Source organism: Artibeus jamaicensis, unplaced genomic scaffold (assembly GCF_021234435.1).
Source record: "Artibeus jamaicensis isolate MK-2021 breed Jamaican fruit bat unplaced genomic scaffold, CSHL_Jam_final contig_233, whole genome shotgun sequence".
Lineage (NCBI taxonomy): Eukaryota > Metazoa > Chordata > Mammalia > Chiroptera > Phyllostomidae > Artibeus > Artibeus jamaicensis.
The window spans coordinates 65,717,667-65,734,610 of record NW_026521486.1 but is presented as its reverse complement, the minus strand read 5'-3'; the positions used below and the strand labels follow the sequence as shown (position 1 = coordinate 65,734,610).

At 36.9% G+C, this 16,944-nt stretch overlaps 1 protein-coding gene across 3 annotated transcripts in view; it reads right to left on the bottom strand.

Annotated features, from left to right (window-relative positions):
• CNOT2 (CCR4-NOT transcription complex subunit 2) overlaps window positions 1–4,884 on the bottom strand; it is a 113,167-nt gene extending 108,283 nt beyond the window's left edge. For 2 of the 3 annotated variants that reach the window (XM_037132147.2, XM_037132149.2), the window contains exon 1: window positions 4,797–4,881. In XM_037132147.2, the coding sequence (XP_036988042.1) occupies window positions 4,797–4,801 (5 nt within the window). In that variant the 5' untranslated portion in view covers window positions 4,802–4,881. Of the gene's footprint in view, window positions 1–4,796 lie in introns of all 3 variants that reach the window. The other variant, XM_037132148.2, reaches the window with a different exon arrangement.
• Window positions 4,885–16,944: the final 12,060 nt, after the last annotated feature.

The following is a 16,944-nucleotide window of genomic DNA, read 5'->3' as shown; positions in this document are numbered from 1 at the left end:
TCCAGATGCTGGTCCAAAATGCAATTATGTTTCAATATCCATATATATAAATGGAAAAACAGTACATCAATATATTTGAAAAAAAAAAGCAAGTCAAGTCTACTCACTGTTACCTAAATTAACAAAACACATATTTTTTCTCTTGCTTAATTTATCATTCCTCAGCAAAGTAAAAATTTACTAAGTGTGCATTTTTATCTACTTTCACATAAGGAAAGACATCAATTCAGTAAAAACAGAGAAAGGATTGGTGTCCTGAGTATCGGATTAAATTCTCTTTAAAAAATATACCCTCTCTATATTAGTAGTTTTTAGTCATTAAAAAGCCTCTGGAAGTATATAGACAAATAAAACATAAAAGATTTCTAAAATCTAAGTTAAATGTTAGTATCTCCATTAAATACAACTGGGAGTCATTTGCCCAGTTTTCGTTTCTATATCTTAAAAAATAAGGGGTGGGGTAAAATAGGTGCGAAATCTCTTAATCCCTAAAAGGCCAAATGTTTGTAAGAATTGGAATTTTTCAGATCTTAGAAAGTTAAAATAGTGTATATATCATATATAAACTAACATGGTTAAGCAATGGTAAATATTCATCACCATGTACTATAAATACAAAATATCTCCTTCAGCCAATGACCTTAGTGACCTTAGCCACACAAAATACAGTAAGATAACAGATCTAAACACTTTGCCAGAAGCATTTTATTACTAACATCCTTCCCTTAGTTCTACATTCATTCTACACACTTTTCTCTAAAAAGCTGATTTATCTGTTTTTTTCTAGGTAATTCAGAAGCAAAACTGTAAGGACTCAAAGTAAAGGAATGCAGGATGCTCTTCTCATTCCCTTTCCAATCTGCCATTTCTGATCTGTGGATTGGGAAACAGAGTGTCAAATGACAATCTGGCAACAGTTCCATTTACTGCATATTTATTGATAACCTACTAAAAACTATACACTATAAAAAATACTAGTAATGTCAAGATAAATAGGATAAAGTCCTACCTCTTACGTGCTTACAGTTCAGTGACGGTATGGTGGATAATGGAGTTGGACAATAAATTACTGTACAGTGGGACACATAAAAGCAGTATGACAAAAGGATTTTGAGAGCCGGATAAGTTTTCATGAGAAAAGTGATGGAACAGAGTAGAATTTTGAAGAATGGTAAGTTAATCAAACACAGAAATTATAGTAAAAGTATACGCACCTCACATACACACAAAGCAAAAAAAAGAAAGGAAAACTTTCAGGATAGGTGGCAAATATGTCTAATAGGTATAATACACACACACACACACCTGGATCCTGAGTCTAAACATATACAACATATTAAAGTGTATTTAGAAAGTGGAAATTTTCTGGGTTTTCCCCCCTGGATAATTCATTTTGCATTTCCATATTATATAAGCTAAGAGTCTTACCAAACAATAACATTGTAAACCATTTTATCAGTTCAAAACGCAGTATACTCCCAAATAATATACCTGGAGATTTGCATCTGTATTTCAGAGAGCAAGCTGTTAGAAAACATATTAGGAATTATTTTCAGGTCATCTTAATAGTACTAAATAAATAAATGAACAAACCATACCAGCATGTTTTAAGACTTTAAGAAAGGAAGCCAAATGGAAAAACCAAAGTAACAAAAAATATATATATCTACTATATAAATTGAGAAAGGAAAGGTTCAATGAACAAAACCAAGGTAAAAATGATAAAATAACTTTAAAAACTTAAAATCCTAATGCTTATTCTATTTCTTTTCAAAAGCAGACTTCTACAACAGACAGTAATTTTAGTATACAGCTCTTCTTTAAATAACTGGGGAAAGTCACAATGGAATTCAGTTCACTGGAGTATCACCAGTAGAAATCATCCTCAGTAAGAACAGTCACCTGTATAATCAACCAGAATGGCTCCTATCACAACACGAGATCCCTTGATATCAATACTGTATGTAATTCTATTCAAACATTACAGTGTACTCAGGTTAACTCTGCCAGTAAACTGCCCTGCCTAGTACCTTGGTTTCTTTTGCTTCTTTGTATTACAAAACCTACTAGATCTCTATGTACCAAATAAAATCTTACTTAGTATTATCCTCTAGGACTATCACTGTTTGCATAAGTTGTCCTCAAATGCCTATTTTAAGCAAGCACACGGAAGGTTTGCTTTTATGTAATCATAACAGAATAAACTTTCTACAGTTAAAATTTTTAAGGCAAAGAGCAAAAAAAAAAATTGTTCACTTACTTACCAGTCTATTAATGTATACTCATTATTTCATACACAAAAAATCTTAGGAAGCAAATTTGTCACTAAAAGGGCAAACAAAATGTTAACTCCCTACAGAGTGTGAAAAATTCTGTAAGGGTCTTTCAAAACACAAGTACTTTTAATATTAATATTTATTGGAGAAATAAAAAACAAAGCTGTGTTAGAAGCATTTCTAAAAAATCTACTCATAAATCTGAAGTAGTTATTTACTTTTGAAGAAACAAATATCCAGGTTTTAACTAACTGTTAAGTATCTCTCAAGAATCAAAAAGTAAATTAAATACCCAAAATTAAGTAAAAACATAGGTAATTAGTTCTCTTAAGGAGGAATAGTTTATTTTTATCTTCAAGATCAAGTACTTTGCAAATAAAGGCCACATAAGTCACTCATCCTCATACATCTTGCCCTTATTTTTCCACCATGTAAGTTTACTTTAAAACGAAAGTGTAATAGAAACTGAAAATTTTTTAAAGGTTGTATTTGTTGCTTGGTTGAACATAAAGGCAATTCTCATTCCCCAAGAGTATCAGATTAGGTTGCAGATATCTCCATACAGTATACTTAGAATAAAAGGTTTCTACCGACAAATGATACCTACATTAATTCATTTTTATTGCTGCATTACTCAGGATGCAAAAAATGTGAAAGTTTTTTGGTTCCTTTCAAATGTACAAAGTATTCACAGAAATCACAGTAATTCAAGCCCTCAAGGGAAAAATGATAGAAAAGGAAATTTTTTAAATTAAATGAGGATATAAAAGTCAACAAAAATGAAGCAAGAATTTTGCCTTTTCACAGTGAAATCTTGTATTTTTCCTACTGATTTAATATTACAAAAGAACAACGAACTAGAGAGTAGTTCACCATAAAAAGCTTCCTAAAGATATTGGTCTATTTGTAAGTATTTCAATAAATAGAAATACGAATGTAGACATCTAACCATCTGAACGTAGTAGATATTCAACCATTTCAATCCACCCTTTAAATCTAGAATAAAGTCATACTCCATAATTGCAAAAGATCTGTGTTCATCGGTATTTGGGAAACAAATGTCTAAAAAGAGCACATATTCCCTAACAACTTAACATAAACGTGATTATGTAAATGCATAAATACGTTCAAAATTCTACCCCACCCCATGCCCAATAATCTGTTGTTTCAAAGAGCAAATCAAAAGTTGCACTTATTCCAGAGGTCTACAAATTCCTAATATTAAGCATGACAGGAAATGTGTTCAACTTTCAACTAAATTCAAGTATGGCCTCTCTCATGAACATTTCGCCAAGAATTGAAGGGTTGATACCAGTGTATACTTAATTTTCTTACTAGAAACCGGCCTGAGGATTAAGAATGGATAGGATCTTTTGACCGAGAGTTTTACGAAAATGAAACAAAAGGTGTTCAGTCGGTCTTTTGGATGTTGAAAAGTGAAGGCTCCTCCAAGGATTCAAAGGAAGTTGATGTTTAGGTTCCTTCCGAGAGTATGGTACCCGTATGTACGACTTTTATGCTGGTAATTACCGTACTCATTGGGCCTGGAATAACTGCAAATTCTAAAACCTTGAAAATGTTTTTACAAAAGACTACAACTCCAAAACGCATTCCAAAACGATCTCAGTCACCAAGAGTCACAAGGTCTTTCCTGGAGCCTCACCTAAGAACTAGGAGGGCCTCTTTTAACCCCACTCATTTCTTCCGTAAAACTTTTAAGTTAGACTCAAGCCAGCAAAAGGTGGGGAGGCTCCGGCGGAAGTAGAAACCCTGGGCCAGCAACTTCACAGACAGAAGCGTCTCGGGTTCCTCCGCCACCCCAGGACTATCCGGCCTCAGCGTCTACCGCACCACGGAAGCTTCGCCCGTGGCAGCAGCACCACAGTTGCACTCCTTCCTGACCCAAAGCCTTCGGTATGCCAGCGCCTGGAGGCTCCTAAGACCCGTTAGCCAGTCCGATGTCCCTCATCTTTTACACACACACACACACACACACACACACAAGTTGCAGGTGATGTGCGTGTACTGAGAGAATGTGAACAGTCTAGAACCGCGGCAGCGCCGTCGAAAGCGGGCCGGGGCTCCTTGGCCACCGCCGCTGCTGCCTTCTCTTCTTCCTCAGGAAGCAGTGCGGCGCAGGCTCCTACGAGCAGGCGGGAGCCTGTGGGAGCGCAGCCTGAGGAAAACCCCAGCGCCCTCGGAAGGGACCGGGCCTAGAATCCAGAGCTGCAGCTGCAGCTACCCAAGTGCCGCGACGCCTTACGTCCTATCCACCACCCTCTCATACACACCCCCTCCCTCCACCGCCGCCACCCCCCCCTCCCCGCCCGCTCCGCTCTCCCTCTCTCGATTGGAGCCGAGACAAAAGCAACGGGAAGCGGCGGGCCGGGACGCTGCCCGCGGACCCCAGGTGCGACCGGACCGGCCCCGAGGCATTCCCCTGCCTTGCGGGGGTCCCGAATCCGCTGCCCCAGCCGCGCGCCCCGCTGCCAGACTTCCGAAAATTTGCCAAAAACTCACCGCATGAATTTTCTTGTCCCGCGGATCCAAGATGGCGACGTATCCACCGCGGAGGCTGCTGGGAGCAAGACCTTTACCCTCTGACCCCCACCGTGACCCCCTTCGTTCCGGCTTTTCTCAAGGCAGCGGCGGAAGGTGGGAGCCGAGATCGCGGACCCGGGAAGGTTGGGGGTGTGCGTAGACTTCTTTCCTAGTCTTTGGGAGTGAGTGGGGAGAGGCGTTCCACTCCACCTCGTCCCTCCGTCGCCCTCCACCGTGTCTCCCACCAGCTCACCCGGAGGCTCGTAGCTTTCCCGTGGCCGTTACAGCGAGCTGGGCCTGTGCGGCCGCTACAGTTCCTCTGAGGCGAGCTGCTTCCCAGAGGGCGCGGGCCCCGGTGCGAGGTGGGCCGCGGGGTCCAGGGGCGGGGAGTGGTGAGGTGGCATGGGTCCGCCCTCCCCCGGGACGCTGAGCGTGTTTCTGTTTGTGTTTGTGTCTGCGTTGGACACCCCGCCCCACCACCCGGCACCTGCAGCCCAGGGATCGCCGTCTCGTTTTCCAGTCTCGGTCCCCGCACCCTCTGGTGCTGGTGCAGGCGCTTCCACGGACCCAGAGCAAGTCGCCAAACCATCGGCCCGAGAGGTGAGTTCCCCTCTGCCGAAACCACTGGTACGTTGTAGTCGCCACACTCACTCTCTGGACTCGGTGAGAGGGAGCAGGTCGGGGAGCAGGCTTTTAAAGCACGTTAGTGGGTGATCTCGCGCGGGCTGCGCTGTGCGGCCTGGTCTCTGGCCTCCGCTCCCCAGTCCCCACGTGAGGCTGAAGGACCAAGCGAGCTGTTGTCAGCAAGACCTTTTGAAGTTCTGGTGGCTTCGGTAGAAACTTCAGATGACTGAAAGCCTCTGCTTGTCAGAAAAGTGGTTGTCTTTCAGAGTGAAATTAAATTTTTCTTTGGCATAACAAATCTCTGTCCCTTTTTGTATTGGTAAACTCTTTTCTCTTACTATGAGACATTTTTTAACTTAAAAAGAGCCGCCGTGTTTTCGGTTTGTGTAGTTTCATGAAGTGAAAATTGTTACTTGTATTCGAGTAATAGAATTCATGAAAGTGCAATCCATTTGCTGTAAATAAAATTTCTGCTTCCCTTGTTTGTTTCTTTTGTAAAATCACTGTTTCCTTCCAAAAAAACTCATTGTAATCTAGTTTAAAATTTATCATTTAAGGGCAGAGTGTATTTGTTACTCATAAATAGCGAGAAAAAGAAACATACTAAGTCACATAAAATAAAAGGTGGCTTTGTCATGTTTACCGAATGCAAGGAATTTTGAAATATTACTGGATAATGCGTGAACTAAACTCTGAATGGTGCTGATGTAGCCACTAGAAAATGTTTTAATTACGTTAGGAAAGCTCAAGGGGAATAACACTTTGTATTATTTTCTTCCTTTTTCCCAACACTTCTTCCTGCCTGCCTCTTCAGCATCCTCTGCTATGTAAGATGGTGTGTTAACAATTGCATAAATCTATAAATAAATGTAACACAGGTATAAGAATACATGTGTGTACATACACATATTACTGAGCTCCCCCCCCATTGGGAGATAATTGCAGTTAACATTCTGATGGTCTTTGAGCACTTTATACTATTAATAACTTGAAAGTATAGCAATTGTTTGGAATCATAAGATGAAATAATAAAAATGAAATGTGTGTATATGTGGGTAGTTGTATCGTGTATTACCACTTAATCTATTGGTAGTTTGACTTATATGTAGCACTCTGTTAAAGAACAGAAGGTGGGATTGAGCGCGGGCCTGTAAACCAGAGTATCGTGGTTCAATTCCCAGTCAGGGCACATGCCTGGGTTGCAGGCCAGTTCCCAGCAGGGGACACACGAGAGGCAACCATACATTGATATTTCTCTCCCTCTCTCCTTCCCTTCCCATCTAAAGAAATTTAAAAAAAAAAACAGACGGTGGACCTTATTATTAATTTTTATATTTACTCAAAAAAGCACAAGTTTTAAATAGCATAAGCATTGGTAAAATTGGAGAAATCACTTCCAGAAAGGGACAGGTCTAATTTGAGGGTTTTGTTACCTTGGGTATTTTACTGAAGAGATAAAACAAACATTTTCATGGTAAATGTATGAGATAGGAACATTAGGAAAAACATACATAGATACTATTTCTTTCTTGAGAAAATTATTTGTTTAGAATAAATTTTAAGTGTTGTTGGACAAGTTTTAAATCAACCTAGTACTAGTGTCCAATCTGTTATAAATTTTTAAAACTTGTTTAATACCTACCATGGGTGTTGGTTCTGTATATTAGTTGAGCTAAGACTTGTTAAGGACTTAACCTTTATGGCTTTCTAGTAAACTCTGTGAACAGTACATTTTTTAAATTGTCCTTTTGCATCTAAATGCTCATTATTATTGCTAATAATCAAATTTTGTCAGTAATTTTTGTCTTAACTATTTACTTTGATGGATTTTTTCTTTTACTGCAAAATAGTCCACACCTTGTATGTGTTTTGTGTGTTGAAGTGTGTGTAAGGTAAATTTCTTATATATCTTATAGAAAAAATTACTGGTTTAAAGTAAGGGGAAAAAAATCCTCATTATGGGAAGAGAATGAGTTTGTAAATAACTAGTTGTAAGAATGGGAGACCTCACGTTTTTAGAAGGTATAGTAGACAATACTGCAAAAGGATAGATGAATATCCCAAATTTAACAAGTACCGAAACAACGTTTGGATCTAAACTGTCCTTCCATGAACAGTACAACCAGTAGTTACCCACTTGCTCAGGCATAAACTAGGAATCTTCTGTGATTCTTCACACTCTAGATCCAGCTCATCATCCAGTGCCATTAGCTCTTCCTTATATGTATTCTGAGTTCAGCCACTTAATCATGCCACCAGCCTGTCCAAGATACTACCATCTCACACAGCCATATCCACATTATCTTTGCTTCCACTTTTCCCTTTGCTTCTTCAAACCATTCTGTATATACCAGCCAGAGTGATCGTTTTAAAATGTTAATGAGGCTATGTTACTCCCTTGTTTAACACCTCCAATAGCTTCCCTTAGAATAGAATAAAGTTCAATCTCCTTAACATGGCCTTTAAAACTGTATAATCGGGCTTCTGCCTACCTCCAACTTCATCTTGTTCTTACCCTTCCTTTCTGTCTGTTAGGTACCAAGCTTTTCCAAGTCTGTAGCAGAGACTATTGTCCTCTAAAATTTCTCCAGTATTTTCATAGTAATAGACACAGACATATGACTGCAGAATAAAGACTATATTTCCAGCCTATCTATAGCCATGGGTAGTTCTGGCCAATCAGCAGGTATGCCATGTGGCACCCTTTCAGAACCATCCTTAAAACACAGCTACTCCACAGCTTTAGTCTTTTGCTGCTATCCCTTTTGTACCCTACACTCTGGAGTACAGATATGATAGCCTGTAACTCTAGTTGCCAGTTTGGGCCATGTCAAGTTCCCCCATCCTAGGGATGGCAAAAGCTTAAGCTGGTAGAAACCTGGGACCTTGAGACATTTGTGGAGCACCATACCAGCCCTGCACTCCTTATGTTCAGATTTTGACAGAAAAAGTGAACTTCTGTCATTAAAGCTACAATTAATTTATTGTTATTTCCCTTCACCCTGTTAAAAGTCTACGTTTCTTGAGAACAGAGACTACATTTGTTCTGTTCACTGCTTTAGCTCCCACACTCAGATAAGTACTGTTGAATGTACAAGACTGAATAAATGAGCCATTGAATAAATGAAATAGATCCTTATCGAAAATTAGGTAGACTTTTTTTTTTAAAGTAAATGTCTTCAAAAGTTTCCTTCAATACATAACATGTAAAATACCAGCTAGGAAGCAGCTAGAGAAAATGGTGCCAAAGTAATGGAATATGCCAAGCTCCTAGCCCTTGATGATGAAGATATGTACCGTTTTCCTGGGAAACGTTATTTATAAAAGGTTATTTATAGAAAAAACTGAGGCAGAGTGGCAAATCAGAGCATTATAGTATAGTATTTAGGGCAGAAATCCCCACTAAATAGTGGTCTGATTTATTACATAACTTACTGGACTTCAGATTCTTCAGCTAAAATACACAAATCTAAGCTTTGAATGGTAATAATTATAAAAGTTTAATAGACTTATGAGTGACGTAACATGTTACACATTAATTTAGTTTTCAGGTGGTATTCTAACAAGTAATTATATCTTGATAATGCTGGCAAGTATTCAAAGAAACAGGATTTCTTACAGTACTGAGAGTATAAATTGGTGCATTTCTACAGTGCAGCTTAGCAGTATGTATCAAAAGCCTTGAGCATGATCATTTGACAAAGCAATGCCTCTAATGGAAATGTATCATAAAGATAATGTGTAACCACTTTATTTCAAGACTGTCCATTGCTGCATTGTTTACTGGAATATTGGTTAAATTAATTAAGCTACATCCATACAACAGAACAGTGTTCGGCCTTTAAAAATGATGTGGAGGAAATTTTATGGACATGATATATTAAGTGTGAAGAAAATTTTAAAATACAATTCGAATTTTGTAAAAATTTGTAAGTTTACAAAGGACTAACAGGATATGTACATGGTGTTAATTCAACTTTGCAGAAGTGACTATGACAATTTTTATTTCATTTCATACTTTTTTAATTTTCATAGAATAAATTTTTTACAGTACTAATTTAAAAAGTTATCTTTAAAAAAATAAGGGATAATTTTGGGAAATAGTACCACATACTCAGTAGCCCAGCCCGAAATTCTTTTCTCCTTGCACCCCATAACTAACTGCTAATTTTTGTATAACTTTACCTTCTAAACATGTCTAGGATCCGTCCTTTCCTCTCCAGTTTTTCAGCCATTCTCTTAATCATTTACTCATAATATTTCTGAACTTTTGAAAGAGATTATTTAACTGGTCTTCTTTATTAAGTTTTACCTCTCTCCAGTCTTCAAACTACTACCAGTTTCTACAGTGCAAATCTTAGGAGACTCCCCTGCATAAAATCTTGATAATGATGCCTCATCACCTACAGAATAAAAGTGCAAACTTCTACTCATGAGGTATAAAGACCTTCTTGATGTAACACCCTCCTATATTTTTAGCCTCAGGTACTACTTGTGGTTATATCTCAATATTCTATATTTTCGTGCCCTTGCAGTTTTCTTCCCTCTGCTTTGAGTGACCTCTTGTTCCCTCAAAAATGTCTTAACAAATTTCTTTTTAGTCTTCTGTGCACAAATTCTGTGATTTTTCCATTCGTCAAGAGGTGGAACTTAATACACTTTTTTTCTGAGGTGGATATACTTTTTCCTGGTCCCAAACCACCCAGTGCTGGCTGAATGGTTTGGTTTTTATGACTTTCTTATAATGAATAGATTAAGGTGGAAGTGACTGGGACTCTGAGACTAGCTTATAAAAGGTATTGGGACTTCTTATTGCAAACTCTCGAATCACTGAGGGAAGCCAGCTGTCACGTCAGAGAACATTCATGCACCCTATAAAGAAGCCTGTTTGCCAAAGAAATGAAATCTAACAGCCAATAAGGAACTGAAACTTGCCGACAACCACAAGAGTGCATTTAGAAGCAAATCCTTGGGCCCCCTTGAGAAGACTCCAGTCCCAGCCAACAGCTTAACTAACCCCATGAGAGACTGACCAGAACCACCTAACTAACCCCCTCCTGAATCTGCGATAATGAATATTTGATTTAAGCTGCTGTGATTTAGGTTAATTTGCTATGCACTGATAGATAACCAACACATCTTCCTTCAGGACTAATCTTTGTGAAGTTTTTCTGAACCCATTTTTTTTTTTCACTTAAGCTTCCTATAGAATTGGGTTTTTTCCTGCTACACAATGAGCTTCTTAAGGGCAAGAACTATGTCTCATTTTTCTCCTAAATGTTTTGTACATCAGCAAGTGTTTTTAGCACTTAACACAACCAGCATTAGACCAAAAAGAGTCAGCAGTAACATAATTTGATTAGAGAAAAATATAACAAGGAAGTATTAATAGCAGCAACAGATATAGCAAACACTAAAGACTCACTACCTGTCAGGCACTATTTTAAGCATTTTACCTATATTAACTCATGAAATTCTTACGTTTACTTTATGTGCTAGGAATTGCTAAAATCCATGGTGCAGAATATACATGCAAGATCCGAGAAGGGAACTGAGAGGACCAGTGTGTCAGGGGTAACTTCACTAAGTGGCTGTTTAAGTTCCATATTAAATGACAGTTTGGGTAGATCCAGATGAAATGAGGGGACACTGGAAGAAGAGGAGCAATGGCAGCTAAGGCTGCCATAACAACATACCACAGACTGGATGTCTTAAACAAGTTTTTTTCCTCAGAGTTCTGGAAGCTAGTAGTCTAAAACAGGGTTGGTTTCTTCCAAGGGCCTCTGTCCTTGGCTTGTAGATGGCTGTTTCATATTCACATGGTGTTCTCCCTATGTGCCAGTGTGTCTCCAAATTTCCCCTTTTTATGAGAACACCTGTCATACTGGGTTACAGCATACCCATATGACCTCATTTAACCTTAATTACCTTTTTAAAGGTCCTATCTCCAAATAAGGAACTGGGGATAAGAACCTCATAAATGTAGGGAGGGTACAATTCAGTCAACTCCAAAGCAGAAATAAGCATGAGCCAGCATCTAGAACCAGCCTAAGATAAGCAGAGAGGGCTAGTGGAATTTATCATGGAATAAGGTGGCAGGATTTTGGAGTATTTTAAATTTCAGGCAGAAGAGTTGAAATGTATGGCTTTTGATAGTCAACTAGTCCATGCTAAAGTTTAATCAGCACCAAAGGAAAAATAAAAATAAAGTGAAATAGAATCATTTCCAGTACATTTTTTATATCCCCTTTTATCACCTGCCATTGACATTCTCATCTTTCTAATTATTTTAAATTATCTATGATCTGAGTCATCTCAAAATTAATGTGTTCTTACCTATTTAAGTTCATACAATGATAGTTTATTTTATCCCACATGTAAAAAACTCAACAAAATATTTTTTACCTAGCTTTCTCAACTTTGTGGACTTTAATACGTGTTTAAAGCTGTTTTCTTAATTAAAAACAATTCTATCTACAGATGAATTATAAGGTATTTGCCACTTAAAAGTTAAAGTATGCCCCAAAGTTAATCAGACTTAATGAATATATAATCATAAATTAATTTAAAATTTACTGAAATCTGTTTAAAAGGGAAACAGCTTAAATACTGAATTTACAAAGGAATGAAAATAATTTTATGTACATACAGTAGGTTAACAAAAGAATTATCTGCTTTTTAAATAGTATTGGCCTCACTGATAGCCATTCAAATGCTGAATGTTAATAATTTTTTTAAAGTTTTATCCTTATCTAAGGACATTTTTCCATTGCTTTTAGAGAGAGGAAGTAGGGGAGAGAGAAACATCAATTGGGTGCCTCTTGTAGGCTCCCTGACTGGGGATCGAACCTGCAGCCTAAGGTATGTGCCTTGACTGGGGGTTGAACCCACAGTCTTCCAGTATACAAACGATGCTCCAACCAACTTGAGCCACGCCAGCCTAAATACATGTTTTTAACTAAGGAATTTATACTTGATATGAAAATACAGCATAAAATAAAATGAAGATTATAAAGACTGAGACAATGGAGATTATGAAGTATATAGGTTCCAAGAAAATCTTGGGCATGGGAGAAGCAATCTAAAAAAATACCATACTGAAACAACGCAAGTCTGCTTGCCTGTCTCTACAAAAGCCAATACTCGAGAGGCAGGTGCTGATGTAAAATAAACTGGTTTATTTGCAGATGCTGGCCATCTGGAAGATAAGGGACTCACCTCAAAGACCATCTCCTGGGAAGTTGGGGGACTTAAAGCCTGTCTTCTGGGAAGATGGGGGACGCATGTTTCAGAGCCTATCTCCGCATCTCAGTGGAGGCAGAGGTTTTTTATAAGGGAGGAGGGGAACAGAACAGAGAGATCAAGGGCAGGGGTTGAAAAGCTCTCCACATGCAGATGAGCCCAGTCCACTCTGTTAAGGCAAGTGACAGACCCAGTGTGCATCATTCTGGTTTTGTCACCCTGGCTTCAATCATCCTGGTTTTACGTCATCCTGACTCCATGGTTGAAAGTCAGCAAATATCCCAGAGCTGGGGTGCCTGAAGATTGGAATCTGTATTTTTGAAGTTAGTTCCTAGGATTCTTAAACACACTTTTTATCTATAAGCTACATATTAGTCAGAGTCAGCATTTACAGAAACAATGTCAAAAGAATGGTGAGATGGGTAAGAATTCTCCAGTGCTAAAAATTTTTACTCTTACATTACTTCATACATTCCAATCAATAATTCTTGCACTCCAAGGTTTAGTTAGCACCAAAGGAAAAATAAAAATAAAGGAACTGTTTTTATGTTTAGCCTTAATTTTTACGTTGAGTTTCTTTTGTTTTTACATTTTATTTTTATTCCTTAATACTGCTCACATTACAGATTGTTCACGGATGAAATAGGAAGCTGGACAGATTTTTCTGCAAAGTATGGTATAAGCTTTCTCAATTTTCCATCTGATTGCTAATAAACCTTACAGTGTACAGTTTGTAAAATAACCCTCTTGACTGAATGTGTAGAGCATTCCTCAAGTTACAAAAAATAAGCTAAAAATGAGCATATAAACATACATCTAGATCGACAGTACTGAATGCTGGCAAACATACAAGAAAAAATCTTTAAAGAGATACAGTTCAGTCCTGAGAGGATTAAATAGAAACCTTAATATATTATTGTTTCTAACTATCCATCTGACATTACAGTGCTTAAAAACAGCCAAGAGTTTAGCACAAAAAAATTACATTTGTTTACTATACATCAGAAACAGTAGCTTTGAAGTCAAATGTAGGTAAGTTGGTTAATAATTTCAAAAAGGATCCTCGTGTCAATTATCTGGTTAGACATAAATAGTTAATTTAGTTCTCAAAAACGACATTAGAAATTTTCTGTAAGGACCCATGATAGTGATAGTTTCATTTAAACAAGCAAGACAGTTATAACAATCTGTGCAGTAAGAATGACAAATATTCCACTAATTAACACATATACCAGGATGTCGTAAATTGCCAAGGCTTAAGAAAAGTCAATAACATTAAATATACTAGTGTACAACTCTGAAATCTTTCAAAATGTAAAGGGAATAAAGTTTTTAACTCATCTTTCCAGCCTGTTACAGTCACCAGAACTAATAAAAACTTACTGGATCACAGACTCAGCTTCTATGTGTATTTTTAGAAATTGCATAGAATCATAAGAACAAGATCTTTAAAAAGTTTATTAAAAAAGGAACATACTGTACTTTTAAATAAAGCATTTGCCACTCTAAAATGAGAGTTACTGTGATAGTAAATGACCACTATCTCTAATAATGTGATCATTTGGGGGAAGAGGACATGTGTCATTGTACATATTCTTAACATCACTTTTTGAGGTCTTCCACAGATTGAGGTTACTGGTTACTTACAAAAGCATGTTATAATGCTTGAGAATATTAAGCTTCTCTTTAGTGTTTTGAAAAATCCCATTATGACTACAGTGACACTATATAAAACAGCCAAAATATAGTGGAACCTCAGTTTTTGAACTTAATTTATTCCAGAAACCTGTTTGAGAAGTGATTTGTTTGAAAACCAAATCTCCTTTGTCTCCTGAGAGACATGTGTAACTGATCATATATGTATCTGTATGAAAGGGTTGTTGGGTCAAGAATTGAGAAATAAAGTTTTGTTTAACAACTGAGACTTTTTTTCCATGAACAACTTGGTATTCTTATCTTCAGCCTGTCACCTATACATCCAATGCAATTATTTGATGCTTAAAAATACCAGAATTCACAAATGCACTAATTATGATCCAGACAGAAATGTGTGAGGCTAGATGGAGACAGAGACAATATATTGTTGCTTTAAAGATTATAACTTCATCAAATGCTGATCTTTAGGTCAAAAAATAAAACCATACTCTCCTGGGGGAAAAAACACCAAAATGACAATAAAAATAAAGGAAAATAAAAGAGTTTGGACAATCTCTTAGAATTTGTTGTATAAAGATTTCTTCTGTAATGGGGAGTTTCCAAATGGCATTCTCCCTGACTCTAAATCTTCTATATTTAAATTTGTTTTCCAGATATTAACAAAAGTATATTTTTATTATAACCAGTTTTGAGAATAATAGAATAAATGCTTCCTAATTTCAATACAATGTTCTGACTTGATATCCATTTATCATTCATAATTCAAAGGTGATTAAATCTCAGTTATGTGTTACTGATTGTGTTTTATTGTCATTTAGTTCTCAAGAAAACCATGCGATGTGGGTATAGCATAATTTCTCCAATTTTCTTGTATGCCACAAGTATGGATCAGATCTCTAATTTAAATTTGCAAACCATATTTTGCTCTTCAAGTATCCTTGTCCTTATAATGAATTTCTGTTTATTACTCATCTTTGGAATCAATCACAGCAATATTAAAAGCCGCTTAAAATTCTGAACCAAACAATAAAGATGTTACTCTTTCATGGCTCACTATCATCTGTGAAAATAACTAACCTAAAAGGAAAAGCCAAATAAATGAGGTAACCAATGGAAAGGAAAAAATATCCTTGGAAACTAGGAAGTGGCTACGACAATCAGCATAAGAAAACCTCAAACAACAATAATTAGAGATAAAATAAGAGGTTAGTGTTCGCTTGATAATAATTATAGCTATCACTTAATTTGGCATCTACTGAATTGCAAGCGCCATAATTAACATGATTTTATTCAATGTGCAAAACATGAGATAGGTGGTATTTGCAGGGTACAGATGGGGAAATGGAAGTTTTTGTTTTGGGGTTTTTTTTTTTACATGTTTGGAACCATTTGCAAATGTATTTGTCAGAGAAACACATTTAAGAGTGAAAAACATGAAATTCTGAGTGCAGTTACGTAGGATGAGTTTTCAAATTATTTGATTCTCATATTATCTCTTGCTAATGATTTGTTTCTTACTATTCTTCCTAATTTGAAATTTTTATGCCATGGTAAATACCAGTTAATAACAATAAAGACAAATTAACCCATTTAAGAAACATCAGTTAAATTTCTGAGTTCGTGTACATCCATGATTAATTTCACCTTTTGAAAAAAATATGAATGTTTGCCTTGAGAGAGTTGTTCGTAATAGCCTGGCTTTCTTGAAGTCACTGTGAAGGCAATTTCATTTACTAGTGATCATGATGCCTTCATGATGCCTTCATCATGATCACTAGTACTTCTTTCTATCAATATTACCTAATATCCAAAGTCATACACTCAGAAAAGCTAATTCTCCCAAGAAAGAAAAGTTGCGTTTAAATGGCTAGTGTTGTGGAAATATAATAAAATACATAACACAACTTTTCCCTCCTTCCTTGATACAGGATGGCTACCAGAATTCATACCTTTGTTAAGAGCTGATGTAATTCTAGATAAATTTAACTGTGAACTATTTCATATATAACCAATGAAAAACTTGCAGCCATATTTCAAGCAGAGAAAATAAGAGTTCTCCAGAATTTGCCAATCCTACATCAAGAAGTTCCCTAAATTACCATGTGATCTATCTAACAACCTGTAACAATTGGGCACTGGCTTTATGTATAGTATAAAGATCTCCCCTCTCCCAAAACACTGTCATTCTAGTTATCCTGAGTTACTATCCTGGGTGTATTGAGGAAATGGAAGCTTTAAGAAAGGTTGCCTTAAGACTTCACAAATTATATCTAATTTAAGAGTCTTCTCCTTTTTAATGTATAAAATTTTTTACATTGTATTATTTTTATATATCTCTTTTTGGGGTTGAGAGTGTAAAGATTTTACAACATTCTCTTAAGGGTTCCTAGTGAAAAGTCTAAGAACCACTAAAACTCCTCACTGTTAATTCAGTGCATTTATTATGAGGAAGAAAGTGACTCTGAGGTAGTTTGGCTGAGTCAATCAAATTTATAAATATGGACAACCTAAATAGATAATTAAAACTCCAATTTAACTAACATTTATCAAGTTCCTATCATATGCCAGCCATTCAGATTATACAGTACTGTTTGTCAATCTTGAA